At 49.9% G+C, this 15,424-nt stretch overlaps 2 protein-coding genes and 3 non-coding genes across 10 annotated transcripts in view; all 5 read right to left on the bottom strand.

The window, feature by feature from the left end:
* Nucleotides 1–1,476: 1,476 nt before the first annotated feature.
* LOC142988397 (ubiquitin-like modifier-activating enzyme 1) lies at nt 1,477–10,854 on the bottom strand. Its single transcript, XM_076137561.1, has 25 exons — nt 10,711–10,854; nt 7,471–7,529; nt 7,198–7,366; nt 6,960–7,094; nt 6,775–6,881; nt 6,599–6,689; nt 6,358–6,490; nt 6,158–6,255; nt 5,911–6,057; nt 5,608–5,784; nt 5,296–5,403; nt 5,114–5,194; nt 4,869–5,021; nt 4,581–4,746; nt 4,221–4,417; nt 4,060–4,124; nt 3,703–3,898; nt 3,542–3,616; nt 3,262–3,451; nt 3,060–3,148; nt 2,872–2,964; nt 2,566–2,757; nt 2,373–2,474; nt 2,170–2,270; nt 1,477–2,058 (listed from the first exon to the last, which is right to left on the bottom strand). Exons 1-25 carry the CDS (start codon nt 10,852–10,854, stop codon nt 1,923–1,925), a joined length of 3,204 nt encoding a protein of 1,067 aa, XP_075993676.1. The 3' UTR covers nt 1,477–1,922.
* On the bottom strand, nt 8,277–8,349 carry trnaf-gaa (transfer RNA phenylalanine (anticodon GAA)). Its single transcript has one exon. It is a non-coding gene; the product is annotated as a tRNA-Phe (tRNA).
* Nucleotides 8,722–8,794, bottom strand: trnaf-gaa (transfer RNA phenylalanine (anticodon GAA)). The gene has a single exon. It is a non-coding gene; the product is annotated as a tRNA-Phe (tRNA).
* trnaf-gaa (transfer RNA phenylalanine (anticodon GAA)) lies at nt 9,084–9,156 on the bottom strand. Its single transcript has one exon. It is a non-coding gene; the product is annotated as a tRNA-Phe (tRNA).
* LOC142988382 (rho GTPase-activating protein 12-like) overlaps nt 9,682–15,424 on the bottom strand; it is a 26,242-nt gene continuing 20,499 nt past the window's right edge. For 2 of the 6 annotated variants that reach the window (XM_076137541.1, XM_076137545.1), the window contains 15 exons: nt 15,283–15,363; nt 15,003–15,131; nt 14,706–14,768; nt 14,211–14,285; nt 13,584–13,645; nt 13,384–13,465; nt 13,156–13,254; nt 12,935–13,033; nt 12,719–12,809; nt 12,282–12,401; nt 11,919–12,020; nt 11,737–11,814; nt 11,503–11,637; nt 11,185–11,290; nt 9,682–11,084 (listed from right to left, as the gene is read on the bottom strand). In XM_076137541.1, the coding sequence (XP_075993656.1) occupies nt 10,910–11,084; nt 11,185–11,290; nt 11,503–11,637; nt 11,737–11,814; nt 11,919–12,020; nt 12,282–12,401; nt 12,719–12,809; nt 12,935–13,033; nt 13,156–13,254; nt 13,384–13,465; nt 13,584–13,645; nt 14,211–14,285; nt 14,706–14,768; nt 15,003–15,131; nt 15,283–15,363 (1,497 nt within the window). In that variant the 3' untranslated portion in view covers nt 9,682–10,909. The remainder of the gene's footprint in view (nt 11,085–11,184; nt 11,291–11,502; nt 11,638–11,736; nt 11,815–11,918; nt 12,021–12,281; nt 12,402–12,718; nt 12,810–12,934; nt 13,034–13,155; nt 13,255–13,383; nt 13,466–13,583; nt 13,646–14,210; nt 14,286–14,705; nt 14,769–15,002; nt 15,132–15,282; nt 15,364–15,424) is intronic. The other 4 variants (XM_076137543.1, XM_076137542.1, XM_076137546.1 and 1 more) reach the window with 4 other exon arrangements.

Below are 15,424 nucleotides of genomic sequence, written 5' to 3'. Positions count from 1 at the left end.
CCGGCCGTCCTGGACGCTGCGGTCCAGTGAAGGATCTCAGGTGGAGGTTCTGCTGCTCACAGGTCCTGCTGAAGCTTCACTCAGGAGACGACCACGCTGCCTCAGCTCATTCTTCACACTTTGCTACGCTAATCTGCTCTTATTATTCGCTCCCGTTTGCCCTTGGAGGACAGATGCACCCGGCAGCCTGCTGCTGGAACTGAGGGTGGATTAATGTCACACACACACACACACACACACACACACACACAATGTCTGTGTGTAATCCTCGACTCATATTCTGTTTGGTATTGGCCTTGTCCACCATCTTTACCTTTATGTAGCACCTAGCACTGTTTACAGCATGTTTGTGTCTCGTGGCGTCTCGTTGCGTCTCGCTGCGTCCCTCTGTGTGTGGCGTTGAGCCTGTGGGCGTGTCTTGTCTGCTGCCGTGGCCGCTGGTCAATCAATGCAGAGAGAGAAATGCCACAGCGCCTCTGTGGATCAGCTGATTGGTCTGGAGCTCATTAACTCTGCCACTCTGCTGTCAGGCGTCGGAGCAGAATGTCGGCGGAGGTCTGACTCCTTTGCTCCAGACTGATTTATAGATTTAAAAAGAAAGTATTCAACTTTCTGTGCTGGCTGTAGTTTTTCGAAAGTAAAGACTGAGACCTCCAGACCGACCGACCGGCAGCAGAGCCTGAGTCTTGTTCTGCATGAATGATGAGAGGTGGAGCAGATCTGTGTGACTCTCTCTCTCTCTCTCTGTTTGGACTCATTCAGGCCTCAGGTCCTCCATGCTCAGTGTGTGAAACCTGCTGCTTTGAGTCTTCATCCTACGTGAGAGGATGAGGAGCAGGTAGTGGAGGTGTGAGACGTCCAGGCAGATCTTCACCCGGCACATATTGTGGTTTGAAGCATCTCTCATCGCCACCGGTCACACTGAGAGGGACAGAGGGGCACTTGTCACTCAGGCCAATCTTAATAGAGATCCTGAGATCAGGCTCAGCCTAAAGGTGAAGGCAGAGAGGCAGAAATGTGATTCCTGCTAAATATGGGAGGCAGTAGTCAAGTGGGTAGAGCTTCCGCTTAAGAACCGGAGGGTTGCCGGTTCGAGTCCCTGCCGAGGTGCCCCTGAGCAAGGCACCGAACCCTCAATTGCTCCCCCCTCTGCGAAGGGTGGTAATATAATGTAATGTAAGTCGCTTTGGATAAAAGCGTCTGCCAAATGATCGTAATGTAATGTAATGTAATGGAATATGGTGACTGTTCAGCTACATGTCAGCGCCTTTGTGTGCAGTTTGTCGCTTTACACTTCAGGTGGTGACATCATCTGTTGGGATCACATGTGACTGGGTCATCTGTGTTCTCCTACATGTTCAGCTTGTAAACTATTAACTCTTTGTTTTGCTCCTTTATTGGTTGCCCTTTAGACAGGCCCACCGATCACACAGAAGCTGATTGTGTTTTATTCATTTATTTAGTTAGAAATGATGCACAGAAACCACAGTGCAGCTGTTGAAACATCTGTCCTGTTATATTTGGTTACATTTCCTGCACAACCTTCGACAATTCAAAGCAAAAACTCCAATCTCCTTAGCGGAGGTCTGAAGAGCTCAACAACTAAGTGACAGCAAGAGAAGATAAAGCAGAGAGCGACACCTGCTGGACAGAGAGAGGAAGAGAAAGTGAGTCAATATATTTACTAAACTCTGCTAAAGTATCACATTGATGTCTAACTTGACTGAAGTATTCCCACAGTGAGAGACTTTTTGTTCTTCCTGCCTGTCAGTGGTTCCTCAGTCGGATGAACTCTGGGGTCTGGAGGTCTTGATGCGGTGTCGATAGGAAGTAGAGAGGAAAAGAGAATGTGTTGGATTTAGAGAGACGACCAGCTGGGAAACAAACCCCGCCCCCCTGCCCCTGCCCCCCCATGGTGGGGCTCAGCGGATGGTGTAGCGGACGTAGGGCACGTCTATGTCGCTGTCTGTCTGGTCTGCACAGGACAGCTGGAGCGGCAGGGTCTTCACGTGTTTGCCAAGCTTCCTCCTGGTCACCCTGGAGACGACCTCCGTCAACCTGCAACACACACAGAGGAGGAAGGAGATTACAGTGTCGGGAATTCAACCGGCGCCTCAAACGCAGGCCTGTGTGTGTGTGTGTGTGTGTGTGACAGAGATCGGTACTCACGGCAGATCCAGCCTCTCCTCGCATGTGGCAGCAGGAATGAAGGAGGCGTAGAGCAACGACAGCTCCAGAGTGAGCATGGTGATCTTCAGCTGGTGCTCCGTCTGATCCAGAGCGGGAGAGAGACAAACAAACAAACAAACAAGCAGCAGCTGGTGAGACGACAGCCAGGGAGAACACTGTAGCAAACACTGAAGGTCACGTACTTTAAAGTAGTCGAGGAACTGTCGGAGCGTCATCTCCTCCCCGCCGGGCTGCCGTCCCTGGACCTCAAAGCGATCCCACAGCGTCCAATCAGTCTCATAGTACTGCAGACCAAAGCAGGTTTAGAGATGGTCAATATTCCAGTACATTCCAATGTTCTCCTCCTGTCACACACACACATGGACTTGTGTCTACCTTGTGGCTGGGAGCGGCCGCCGGCTCTGAGAAGGCAAACAAAGGCAGCGCCAGGTTCACAAAGCCATTTTTGAACGTCTCCAGCTTCTTGTGTCCCTGGACGATCTTGATGAGCTCCAGACACACCAGGCCCACCACTGAGGCGGTGGTGGTGGCGATGGCAGGGATGATCTTACCAGCTATCAGTTTGCTCTGGACGGGATCAGGAAGACAGGAACAGGAACAAGGAGAAGAACAGAGGTCACTTTTCATGAACTTGTAAAGACCAGCATGGCTCAAACTCTTACTGCCATGCGTCTGTGGCACCTTGTGTCTGTCTGCAGGAGGGATGCTGTAGTTTTGTGCTCTCAAGTTTGACGCCGCCAAGATGAAGTCCATGTGGAAGTTTGAGTCGTCGTCCTGAGAAACACAGACGACGCAGCACTTTAGCCTAACAACGGGACTGTGGGACAACCAGAGACGTCTAGTTAAAAGGAAACGATCCGTGTCTCTACCTTCTCAAAGTCAATGGGGCTGAGTTTCAGTAGAGAGGATGGATCAGAGGAAGCCAGCCGGGACTTCAGCTCCTCCAGCTTAGAATCATCTACAGTAGACAGGGACCATCATCAACATTAACCCCGTGTCCTCCCTTCACTGTTGACTGGGAGCAAGCAGCAATATTATGATTTGTGTGTGTGTATGTAGAGGCAGTCTGACCAACGGAGGAGTTGGTGTTGTGCAGCTCCTCATCAGAGATATGGATCGTGATTCCAGCTCGAGGCTTGAACACCGGCACATTGATCTCCTGCAAGATCTTCACCACTGCAGCGCGGTCAGTGCTGCCAGGCACGCCGTACGTCTGAGCAAACAGGTTAGCTGCTGCCATGATGTAATCCATGTGCAGCTTCTACAGGTGAAAGGTCACAGGGGTTTGTGTCAGCACCTTCAGACTGGAGGGAGGAGTTTAACAAGACACAAACAACAAACACAAACTTGCATTGCTGGTGCTGAATTCTAGGGGGTGAGGACAGCGCTTCAGGCCGGACCAGAAGGGGGCGCCAGAGCTGGTCAGCTAGAATACATTTACAGTATTAAATAACCTGTGAATCTCTCTTTTTTCACTTTGACATGGAATTAGTGAAACTCAAACAGGTGCACCTCATCCGGGGGGAAGTTGTGCAGCAGCTGGTGAATGTTGTTGCTGTACTGGCACCGCCAGTGGCTGCTGGCCCAGGCCACGCAGTGGGCCCAGCTGTGAGGGCGATCTGTGACCAGGCTCTTATAGACGGCCTCCAGCACCTCCACAGGCTGAGCTCCAGGGAGCTTCAGGGTGCGCTCCATGAACTTTGGGTCTCTGCAAGAACAACACAACATTCAGCAGAGTCATTAAACCCTCCACAGGACAACCTCATGCACGTCAACTAAGAACTCCAATCTATCAATCAATCAATCTATCAATCAATCAGAGGGCTGCACTCAACCAACTTCAGTTAGGGAAACAGGAGACAAACTCACGTGAGGTACTGCAGGGCGTTCTCCTGCGGCTGTTTGAAAAGTCCCTCAAACTCATCACGAGCCCACTGAACAAAAGATCAGAATAAACAAAGAGAGAGGTTTAACTCTACAAACAGCTGTGATTGCTGCTCTGTGCAGTGCAGACACGCGTGTTGGCTCACTTGAAGTGTGTGTTCTATAGCATTAGGGAAGCTGGTGAGGGTGCAGACGGGGATGGATTCCTCAGGAGGGTCTCTGATGGAGCTGTACGACTCTGTGAGCGAGGGGATGACAACCTGCACGTTGCCTTTAGTGCCCAGAGTACCAGACTCCAGTAAGGGTTTACGGTAATATATGCACCTCCAGTCCACATAGATACCTGAGCAGAGAGTACACACACACACACACACACACACACAAGGCAAGGAACAATCAGGAGCGACACAAGAGAAGGTACCATACCATTCAGGGAACAGCTAAACTAAACATTACATTACTTACTAAAGAGTTCAGAGTTTTGAAAAACAATGAAAGTTTCTTACGAGCTTCGACGTTGTCCAGTGCGTTCGCAACTCCATCAAGACTTTCAAAGAAGTCGTCATCGTAGATCCTCTCTGTGTCGGGCCCGACCCTGTTCTGGTGACCTGTGATCTTGATTGAAGGGTTCATCTGCTTCACTGCTGCTGCCGCCGTCTCACTCTTCATTTTCTGTCAACGCACAGACAGGAAACGATCTCTAAGCACACTCACTCACACACACACACACACACACACACACGTCGTAACTCAGGGATCATCTAATTGTGCAGAGCAAAGATGGCGACACTGACCGTTACATCCGCAGGTCTGAAGAGGAACTGTCTGTTGAGGTTGGACTTCTCGATGGTGTCCATGTCTGTCACAATGACCTCGCCGTCTCCACTAGCGAGTCCCATCATGGCAAAGTTTTTCATCAGCTCACAGCCGATGGCACCGGCTCCCACCTGGCAAGACAGAAACATGGCCTTGGTTCAATCTTCCTCAGCAACAGGATGCCAGTGAAGGGGTCTTGAAAGCTTTCGATTGGCCGACTCACAAGGAAGTAACGCTGTTTGGCGAGCGCGTCCTGCAGCCTGGTGCCAAACACAGCAATCTGTCCGTCGTATCTACAGTTCCTCTGGGAGGAGGCGGAGGAGGCAGAAGTAGAAGTTTAATGGCGTTTGTCACATGTTGGCATTCATCGTCACATTGAGAGTGCGTTTGGCTCGACCCACTCACAGGAGCGCACTCTTCCTCTGTGAGTACAACTCCATCCTCTTCAGCCAGGCACTCCAAGGCATCAAAGTAAAGCCACTGCATTATGGGCATGAATTTACCTGTGCAGGCCTGAAGGAGTACAGAGAGAACACAGAAGCAAAGTGACAAACAAGTTGGAGGAGTTTTCAAAATAAGGCTGAGCAGGCGTCCACGTCCAAACATGTTCAATCAGCGAGACTAAGCCAGACAAACACGGACTTAACATAGATAGGAGAAGACACATGAGCAACTGGTGCACTCATTTAGGACAAAAGCTCCACTCCATAATCTCACCTTCATCACTTCCTGTGCTGCGAGACCTCCGATGAAGGCGTTGACGGGTGCCAGGTCTCCAGCAGACACATAGGCCAGCTTCTTCATCAGATCATCATCCAGCTGCTCTACCTTGGATGCTCCAGTCTGGCCAGAGTTCAGCTCCTTGGCCAGTGTCACCAGCTCATCACCGTCAGTCTGGAGTACACAACTCAGCATCATCACAGGTTCTGATACCTCTGTGACACAATCTGCTTCACTTCACTTCATGTACAATGTTCATCATCTGGAGTTTGGGCAATCACAGAGCGCTTGTCTCATTACCTTACTCCAAGGTGTGGGAAGGCGGTTGTGTTTCTTCTGGAAGTTGTGGATGGCGTGGAACCCAACATGCAGCTGTGCTGGACGGTCAAACTTGGTAAAGTCTGTCATCATAAAGTCCGGCTCAGCCATGGAGGAAGAGATGGATTTCTGCACGGGAAAAGACACGGGAGACGGTGAGGAAGGACTCCAGAGCAGGTGTTACCATGGCAACACACTGTACAGATTGTGCAAACTGACAGCTACTCACAAAAGCAATCTTCTTGGGCATCTTGACCTGAGAGACGATTCCTCCTCCTGTATAGTCGGAGACATCAGCTGGGTCACAGATCCTGAAGGTGAACGGACCTGAGAGAACACATCATCATGTCATGTGTTTCAACTTTGATTTACATCCGGGATCATCAAAATACATGTCCATTATATTTCTTAAATGGTGGCGGGTTTTACCCAGAACTTTGATCTCCACTGGCTTGCAGCTGTTGAGCTCAGTCATTCCCTGAACCTCGGAGAAGGTGACGTAGTCTCCACTGTCAAAGCCATGACGAGCTTCAACCACACATGTCACCAAACCTGGACCTTCCTGCAGTATCAACAAATCAATCAGTTCTTCATGTCAAACAGAGCAATCAAAGCAATCACCTGGAAAGCTGGACCTCTCTGGGAAGACGGTACAGATCTCTGGACTGACCTTGATGATCATAGAGATCAGAGCACTGACGGGTTGCTCGCCGTTGGTGTCATGCACAACCATTTCTTCACCGAAGTCACAGAACAGCTGGCTACAAAACCAAATTCACACCAATGTTAGACAATAAAGGAGGACAGCAAAAGGGGAGGAGCCCTGATAAAGGAGAGGAGTCTCACCCAAACAGTCCCCGAGTGTCTGCAACAATCAGCTTGACTCCTTTCCTGTGGCAGAACTCTCCCACTCGCTGCTGCTCCTCCAGGTTGGAGTTTGTCAGAACGACCACCTACGTCACACAAAGTACATTTAAACTTGCACGCAGTCTTCAGGGTCTAAACTGACCAGGGCCCTCAGCGAGCTATACCTGGAACTGGCTTAGGTACTCATCAGTGAGCGGTCCGGTGTAGGCAGTCACAGGGACGTAGCTGTTGAGTTCAGCCATCCGGGGCTGACTCACCTCGGCCCTGTTCTTCCCCACGTCCTCTTCTCGAAGGTAAAACTAACGAAGACAGAAGATGATCAGTGGTGAGCGGAAACAAAGCGAGCAGGAGCGACAACCGAGGCTGAGTTACATGAATAACTGCTGTGAGGGTCGGGCTCACCTGGGAGGACAGATCTCTCCATTCAGCATCACCTTGGTCATGCACAGTGACACTTCTGACTCCTCCAAGAATGACATTCTTGCCGATCTCCACTCCCAGCCCTCTCATACCGGAGATGAGGACATTGGAGTTCTGCATGAGCTTCATAGCATCGTGGCCCAACACATGACTACACAAATACACAAAGTACCATTAGCTTAAATACTCATGAGATGCAGTGTAATAATTCATGTTGAGTAGCTTATGTAAATCCATTCCAACACTTCTTCTTACAGTTGTCTGGAGTACAGGCCTTCATCGATCTCAGAATCAATACTGTTCCTCGCCACAACCTGGACAACGACAGCATTTGGTACAAAACTTTAGTTTTCCATGTTTGAACTGGATCACTCAGTGTGTGTGTGTGTGTGTGTGTGTGTGTATGTGTGTGTGTGTGTGTGTGTGTATGCTTACATTGGTAGGTGTGGGGGGGGCCCTATGAGTTGTGGGAGCGCTAGAAGGCCCAGTTCTGCGAGAGTTCGACTTGCGACGCTTCTTGGACGGTGGTGACATCTGTTAAATCATAAACTGAATCCAGAAAGAAGCTCAATGTCGTGGCACTTAGTCCAACTTCCTCCTCAGCATAGACGTCTTCCTTCTTGGGAAAACCGCGCAAACAGCGATTGTTGCACACAGCGAGGTAACTTTCTTTTATATACTGTTTAATTAGAAAACACGAAATTACAAAGTCAAATGTACGTTCAAATACAAGATCAGAAATCTGGCTTCCAATGTCGCGTAAGATGGAATCAGAGACTAAAGCTACTTAAATAAACGCTTATGATGTCATCAAATTAACACAGTGATATCATCCAACTAACAGTGTTACAATGATGTCAACCAAGAGATCCCCATGCTTTCCAGGGGTTGTGTGTGAAATTCTAGCACTCCAGCTGTTTCCTTGGCCAAGATATGGGCCGTTCAATAAATGTTTTGATTTTCTCCAAACTCACACTAATCGATCCTAGTGTCATTCAAATGCTGTGTGGGAAATTCTAGAACTCTAGCTTTTTCCTTATCCAAAATACACTTGTAGGTTGTGCCGAAACCCAGTATCGAACCAGGGACCTTTAGATCTTCAGTCTAACGCTCTCCCAACTGAGCTATTTCGGCATAGTTCCAAGGCGTTTCTGTTTTTTATAGCGCTCTAATTCCTTCCTCGATCCAAGATACGGGCTTTTGGTCCTTGCACCAATGGACCCTTTTGCCCCCAAGAGTCTGTGTGTGAAATGGATGCCTTCTGGCTCCTTCCTTGCCCAAGATATGGGCCGTTTAAAATATTGAATATTTGCTAAGAGTCCTTCCTTAAGTTTTTCAAAGAAGTGACCAAAATTTCAATTTCCTCCAAACTCACACTAATGGATCCTAGTGCCATTTAAATGCTGTGTGTGAAATTCTAGAATTCTAGCTTTTTCCTTATCCAAGATATGGGCTTTTCACAAAAAAGAGCAGTTTAGTCCATCACTGTGTTGCATCTGGAGTTTATGCCGAAAACCGGGATCGAACCAGGGACCTTTAGATCTTCAGTCTAACGCTCTCCCAACTGAGCTATTTCGGCATATATCTATGGTGTTTCTGTTTTAATTCTCAAGCTCTGGCTCCTTCCTTGGCCAAGATATGGGCCGTTCAAAAAAAGTAATATTTGATAAGGGTCCCCCCTAACGTTTTTTGATAAAGTGACCAAAATTTTAATTTTCTTTCAACTCACACCAATGGACCCCCATGCTTTACAGAGGCTGTGTGTGAAAGTCTAGGGCTCAAGCTGTTTCCTTGGCCAAGATATGGGCTTTTCACAAAAATGAACAATTTGGTTCATAACTGTGTCATTTGAGTCACAGGTGCATATGTGCCGAAACCCGGGATCGAACCAGGGACCTTTAGATCTTCAGTCTAACGCTCTCCCAACTGAGCTATTTCGGCATGCATCTGTGTTGTTTCTGTTTCAATTCTACCGCTCTACCTCTTTCCTTGATCCAAGATATGGGCTTTTGGTCCTTGCACCAATGGACCCTTTTTCCCCAAGAGTCTGTGTGTGAAGTGGACGCCTTCTGGCTCCTTCCTTGCCCAAGATATGGGCTGTCCAAAATATGGAATATTTGATAAGGGTCCTCCCTTACGTTTTTTGATAAAGTGACCAAGATTTTCCTTCAACTCACACCAATGGATCCCCATGCTTTCCAGAGGCTGTGTGTGAAATTCTAGGGCTCAAGCCGTTTCCTTGGCCAAGATATGGGCTGTAAATGTCATATTTGATAAGGGTCCCCCCTGCAGTTTTTTGAAAATTTGACCAATACTTTAATTTTCTCCATACTCACACCAAGGGATCCTAGTGCCATCTAGATGCCGTGTGTAAAAATGTTGTGTTCCAGCTCTTCTTTTCATATCAATTGAGTTTGCATGAATTAGCTCAACGTGTGAAGCAAAGGGGAAACAAACAAGCTTCCCTTTGAGATCTTTCATGACAGGTTTTTATTCCAGTTTACATAAGCCAACAACAATTCCTCCAGAGAGAGACATTCACCATCTTCCTTTACCAAACACACAGGTAAACCTTCAGATCCACTTCCTCCCTCTATTCTTCGCTCTCCTGCAACAGTCAGGAATCGTAGAGTAGCGACTGCTCCCTGGTATTTCTAACACTCGAGGCATACGTACTTATATTTACTAAATGTACAGTATATTGTCATTGAATTCATTCATCCATTCAGCCCCCATCCACATGCACACAGGTCTGCTATACAGGTTAATCAATAGAACGGACAATCTCAAAGAATGCTAAGACATTTACTATCCACTAACCGAGGAATACGCACAGCTGGATGCCGCTTTCAAGTTGATGCTCTGGTCGCTGATTTGTTCTAAAAGCCGAAAGGGGGGAGGGTTGGGGCATATGTGAGAGAGATCGTCGGGAACAGATTTCAACCTGGATCCAGAGGGACACAGGAAAAGACCGAACAAAATACCTAAAACACAGACAGAAAGAGTGAGAAGGAACACCGCTGGTATAGAAAAAGCAATAAAGGCTCTCAAAAGTGCAAGTGAAAGTTCTTGGATCAAACATCTCTCCGTATCATCCATTCTTCTCCTTGCACCGGGTGTTTGTTGGGTCCGAGCCCACAGAGAGGATGCAGTAGTAGACGTGTTTGTCCCCGTGTGGTTCATACAGGATGGTGGAAAGCGTCATCACCCCCAATACTGATGCTTCTGTGAGAGGCTTCTGATGCCCGGGTCTAGTTCTGATCCAGTTCATTCCTCTACTGTCCTCAACGGAACAAATCTCCCCGGGGCTCCTTTGGTCTCAGCAGTAGTAGAGGCTCGTTCTGGCCCAGGGATGAGCCGCAGGAATCCAGTGTAAAGGACAGGAGTGAATGTTTCCCCTTTTGCAGTAAAGTGGCACAAAAGCAGCGGCGGAGAGAAGAGAGAGACGGTGAAGTGCAAAGATTCGGAACTTTTTTTTTTTTGGTCGCTAGTTACGTCTAACTGTTGGTTCATGGAAACGCCTGCGTGACTTTGGTCCGAGGGGTTTGCGAGTCCGGAGAAGCCGGCGACCACAAGTAGCTTTTGAGATGAAGAGAAGCGGTCCCGGGCCGGGGCCGGGCTGGTTTTGGACAGGGCCATGCTGGGTGAGGAAGAACTCTGATCTTGGAGAGGAGACGACGCCTCGGCTCGCCCTCTACCTTCCAAAGATGTTCTCGTACTCCAGCAGTATGAGCTCGACTATCTGGTTCTGGTAGACCATGTGGACCGCCATGTTCCAGGTCTCGGTCTCGGGCCGCAGCAGGGTGGGGCCGAACACGATGGCCACGCTCTGAGTGTTCATGCGGTTGTCGTCTCCGTGCTCGATCACCCTGGAGGGACAGAGCGTTAATGCTCTGGAGACGCTCTGCCAAAACAAACTACCTGACAGAAGTGTTTACCAGCTAAAGTGACATTGAGGCGTAGTCTTACCTTCTGAGGTGTTTGAAGAGGACCTGCATGGTGTCGTGGTTGGGCTTAGGCAGCTGCCTGACCAGGTCTTTGATGGAATGGAACTTCTGCTTGTAGTCTGGAATCTCTGCGGTACAGAAGACTTCAGTTAGAGTCGTACGTTTCTACCTGAAGTCTGGCTCACAGAGACAAACTTCGCTACATTTACAAGCTTTCCTAATGCAGTTTGTATCTGCAGGCCTCTGGGTGATGTGGGCAGATCTATCCTGCCCCAGCTGACCACTAGGAGGCAGTAGTGCACGATTAAGGATTATTATAGCTGTGGTAGACGACACGTACTGATGGCGTTGACAAAGTCGTGGAAGAGTGCGTAGGAGAACAGAGGCTCAGGCAGCTCTCTGAAGTACATCTTCAGAGCTCCTGTGGTCACGTGGATGTCCTCCCACTTCCCGTCTGACAGGCTCACCTTCTCATCTGACACACACACACACACACACACACACACAGTCAAGTAAACTATCAACATCTGCACAAACAAGGCCTGTCTGTGGGGACATTGTGGACTTAACTTACCGTGATTGACAGCAAATCTTAGTTTCTGTATGACGGCCAGGTTCCCGCTCACCCTGTAGAGCCCGTCTACACACAGACCTGCAGGGACACACACAAGCTTCAACCTCTCAACAGGTTACGGTTATTTGTGGCCCCTGACATGGGCGGTGGAGGCCACGCCCCCTTTCCTCCTTTAAACCCACCGTTGTTCTCCTCCACGTGGTCGATGCACATCCGGACGAAGCTCGGCACCGTGGTCTTCTCATTGTGACACAAACTGGACAAGCTGCAGCCGAAAACCTGATCTAAAGGGCAGAAACACACACACACACACACACACACACACACACACACACACACACAAAGAGAGATCAAAGGTCAGCCGTCTGCCATTTCAGTGCTCAAGTCCTCTGACAATAATTAACCCATGAGCCTCCAAAGATGTGAAACAAACGAACAAGATGGCCACAAATATGAAACACACAAAGAGGGTCTGCAGCTCTGTTCACATCAACCAAACCCGCGTCAGTACTTCCTGCCTGGTGAGCGAGGCCGAGCAGTCGTACCTTTGATGTAGCCTTTGTCCCTGACGGACTGCAGGGTGGGCCGGCGGGTGAGGAACTTCTTCAGCTTGTGTCTGGTCTTCTTGTTGTCTGAGGCGTCCAAGCTGCTGGAGGTCTTCATGCCTGCAGAGGGGAGGGGAGAGAGCACAGAGCCGTCCACTAATCGCCTCAGCACACTGGTCGCCATGGCTGCAGAGGAGCGTTCTGACGGAGCCAAAAGGTGCGGCTACGCTAACGTGTTCAAGATCAAGGTCTCTATTACAGATGAGATGAAACTACACCTGCTGAGTCTGACTTCTATCTTTTACTTCTACAGTTTCAGACTCGTATTGACTTGTGAGAGCTGTATGTTCTTAAACACGGATCACTCAGACTGAGGTTTGTCTCTGATCTCTGCGTTTGTCTGGATGGAAACATTTGAACCTGAAACACAGACCGACCTCTGCTCTTCCTGGAGTCTCTGTTTTCGTGCGTGTCCACACCTGGAGACTCGGGCAGGTCCTCCTCGATGGCCTCATCAGACTCCCACGCCTAAAACACACACACACACACACACACACAGGTCATGAACACGTCTCCCTGTACCTCTGCCCTCTCAGCAGGAGAACATCCCTTTAAGTATCTGATTACAGCTGAAGCAGTGAGTTTCTCCTCACATGGGTGCTGATGGTTTCCTGCAGCGCTAGCAGCCAATCGTTGACGATGTTGTCCTTGTCTGACTGGATCAGCAGCTCTGTGCCCTGACGAGTCTTCAGCTGAAACCAGGAGAGACACAGATGTTTGACACAAGTCAGTCGACTGTTTAAACTTTCTGACGCTCGATCCTGAATCATCCGACTCCATCAGGAAAGATATCAGAACTAGAGAAGCGTCCCACCTCCAGGACGTTCTTCTTGCTGGACTTGTCCTTGGCCCAATCCACTGAGCCTCCTCTCAGGTCCACCGTGAACTCTGGCTTAGACTGACTTCCTCCAAACTAGGACCAGACAGGAAACCAGTCAGAGAGATCAACGTGATCATGACAAAACACACAGACGAGTGACAGCCTCGTGTCCTCTGTGTGTGTGTGTGTGTGTGTGTGTGTGTGTGTGCATGTCCTGCTCACCCAGCTGGTCCCGCCTCCTTGACCTTTGGCAAACAGCAATGAGTAACCTTGGAGGACCGTCCAGGAAGAGGTCCAGTTCTTCCTGTGAAGGGAAACATTTCACAAACACAGCAACGCTTGAGTCCTCGCAGGAAATCTAAACCAATCACAGACACAAACTATGACCAGACGCCTCTTCATCTCAGTTCCGGTCGGCTCACCTGACTTTCTTGCCGTTCTCTGTGATCTTGGTGGCGTTCAGGACTCCGCATTTCTCAGAGGGCTGTGGATCAAAAGCATTGAGGTGCTTGTGTTAGTGAAGGGTTTAGGGTTAGAGACGCCTCACTGACACCCAGGCAGCCTCCCACCACCAAAGCCCCACCACCACACAGAGGAACACCTCCTACCAGGCAGAGAAGTGACTGAAGGAGCAGCAGAGCGGCAGAGAGCAGCTCACTGTTAGATTGTGACTCTCCTACCTGCACTCAGGAGCAAATCAAGCCTAACAGAGCTCCTCAGTGTCATTTCAATAAGGAAGCCAAGCGATTCTTTATGCGATACCCAGGAGCGCCGCCTATCCTCAGGGTTCACACACACTCAGGTTGGTCTCTATGCTTGGTGTGTGTGTGTGTGTGTAAGAGCCATGCAGACGGCTCAACATCTCTGAAGATCGTCTGCAGCTCATCTGGGACTCCCTCTTTTGCCCTCTGATTGACAGCTCGGTGTGTGAACCCTGTGATAAGCTGCGTTTGCGTATCGCTGCTAAGAAGCGCCGGCTGGCTGGGATCCTCGGGAGAATCCGCCAGGCGGGCGGGCGGGCGGGCGGGAGGCGAGTGAGGGATACTAACGGAGGTGGGGGGCTTGGGAGACGAAGGGCAGGAGTCGGTGTCGGGAGAGGAGGGCTTGGGGCTGAGAGGAGCATCCTGGTGTGGAGACGAGTGGAACACAAGACACAGGGTTAATGAGAGGAGGTTATGCAGACATGAATGAATGAGTGAGTGAGAGGATGAAGGTGAGGCAGAGGAGAATGCCTCTGATGGACAGGAATCACAGAATGATCAGGATAAATACAGGAAGTCAGGTAGAAAGTTAGGTTTCATTATAATCAACATGTTTGAGACGATTCTTTGTTCCACTGAGGACAAACTCTCTCACGGTGGACTTCCTGGGCCGAGTGATTGACAGGAGCAGCTTTGATCGGGCTCAGACAAACAAAGGTGAATCTGACGTAGCAGGCGAGTCGTCATCGTTCGCCATCATGCACGGTGACTGATTATCCGTCTGGATTTAAGGGGGGCGTGGCCCTGATTGGTCGGTGGCGAGCGACGGACGGATCTACTGACTTGGTGTTTGTAAGGGTGAGGGCGGGCGGAGCCGGGGCGGAAACGCCGGGTTTTGATCAGCCGCTGCAAAAAACATGGAGTCTGCAGCTGAAACTCTGGACTACAGCTCATCAGAGGACAGAACAGAGAGAACGCCACGCTCTCACGCTCTCACGCTCTCAGGCTCTCAGGCACTCAGGCCATCAGGGGAAACATGAATGAACTCAAAGGTGTGAAGAAGGTGTGATGGTCGGATTAGTGTGTGTGTGAGGGCGGAGGCAGGTGTGTGTGTGTGGATGACAGGTGGGGCTGTCAGACCTTGTCGTTGGGATCCTGGATGAAGGCGCTGTGTCTCCACTTGGTGAGGACGATGGGCTCCACGTGTCGGCGGTCCAGACTGCGGCTCTTAGGAGCGTCTCCACTCAGCAGAGGAGGGGAGTGGTTATACTGCGGGGAGGAAGAGGGGGTCACTGGCCTGAACACGCTGAGGATCAAACACACCTGGGGACGAAACGGCTCTGGGTTCTGACTGAAGACTGAAGCACGCAGGCACCACGTCACACACACACACACACACACACACACACACACAGCTCACCTTGGGCAGCTCCCACTCTGACCGGGCCCCGTCTGCACTGTAGTAGTAAGGCCGGCCCTGCTCATCCACGTGTTTGATCCACTGGGGTACGCGCCGTTACACACACACACACACACACACACACACACACACACACACACAC

Source organism: Genypterus blacodes, unplaced genomic scaffold (genome assembly GCF_046128005.1).
Source record: "Genypterus blacodes isolate CSIRO-AG114 ecotype Tasmania unplaced genomic scaffold, CSIRO-AGI_Gbla_v1 ptg000325l_1, whole genome shotgun sequence".
Taxonomy (NCBI): domain Eukaryota; kingdom Metazoa; phylum Chordata; class Actinopteri; order Ophidiiformes; family Ophidiidae; genus Genypterus; species Genypterus blacodes.
This window is presented reverse-complemented; position numbering and strand designations above follow the sequence as displayed.

Excerpts from the sequence above, each read along its gene's own strand:
- LOC142988397 (XM_076137561.1), bottom strand. The coding sequence starts at position 10,854 with ATGGCCCTGTCCAAAACCAGCCCGGCCCCGGCCCGGGACCGCTTCTCT. Across the intron at positions 2,965-3,059 it reads GCCCCATTGACTTTGAGAAG|GACGACGACTCAAACTTCCA; the intron begins GTAGAGACACGG and ends TGTGTTTCTCAG. Across the intron at positions 2,758-2,871 it reads CTCCTGCAGACAGACACAAG|AGCAAACTGATAGCTGGTAA; the intron begins GTGCCACAGACG and ends GATCCCGTCCAG.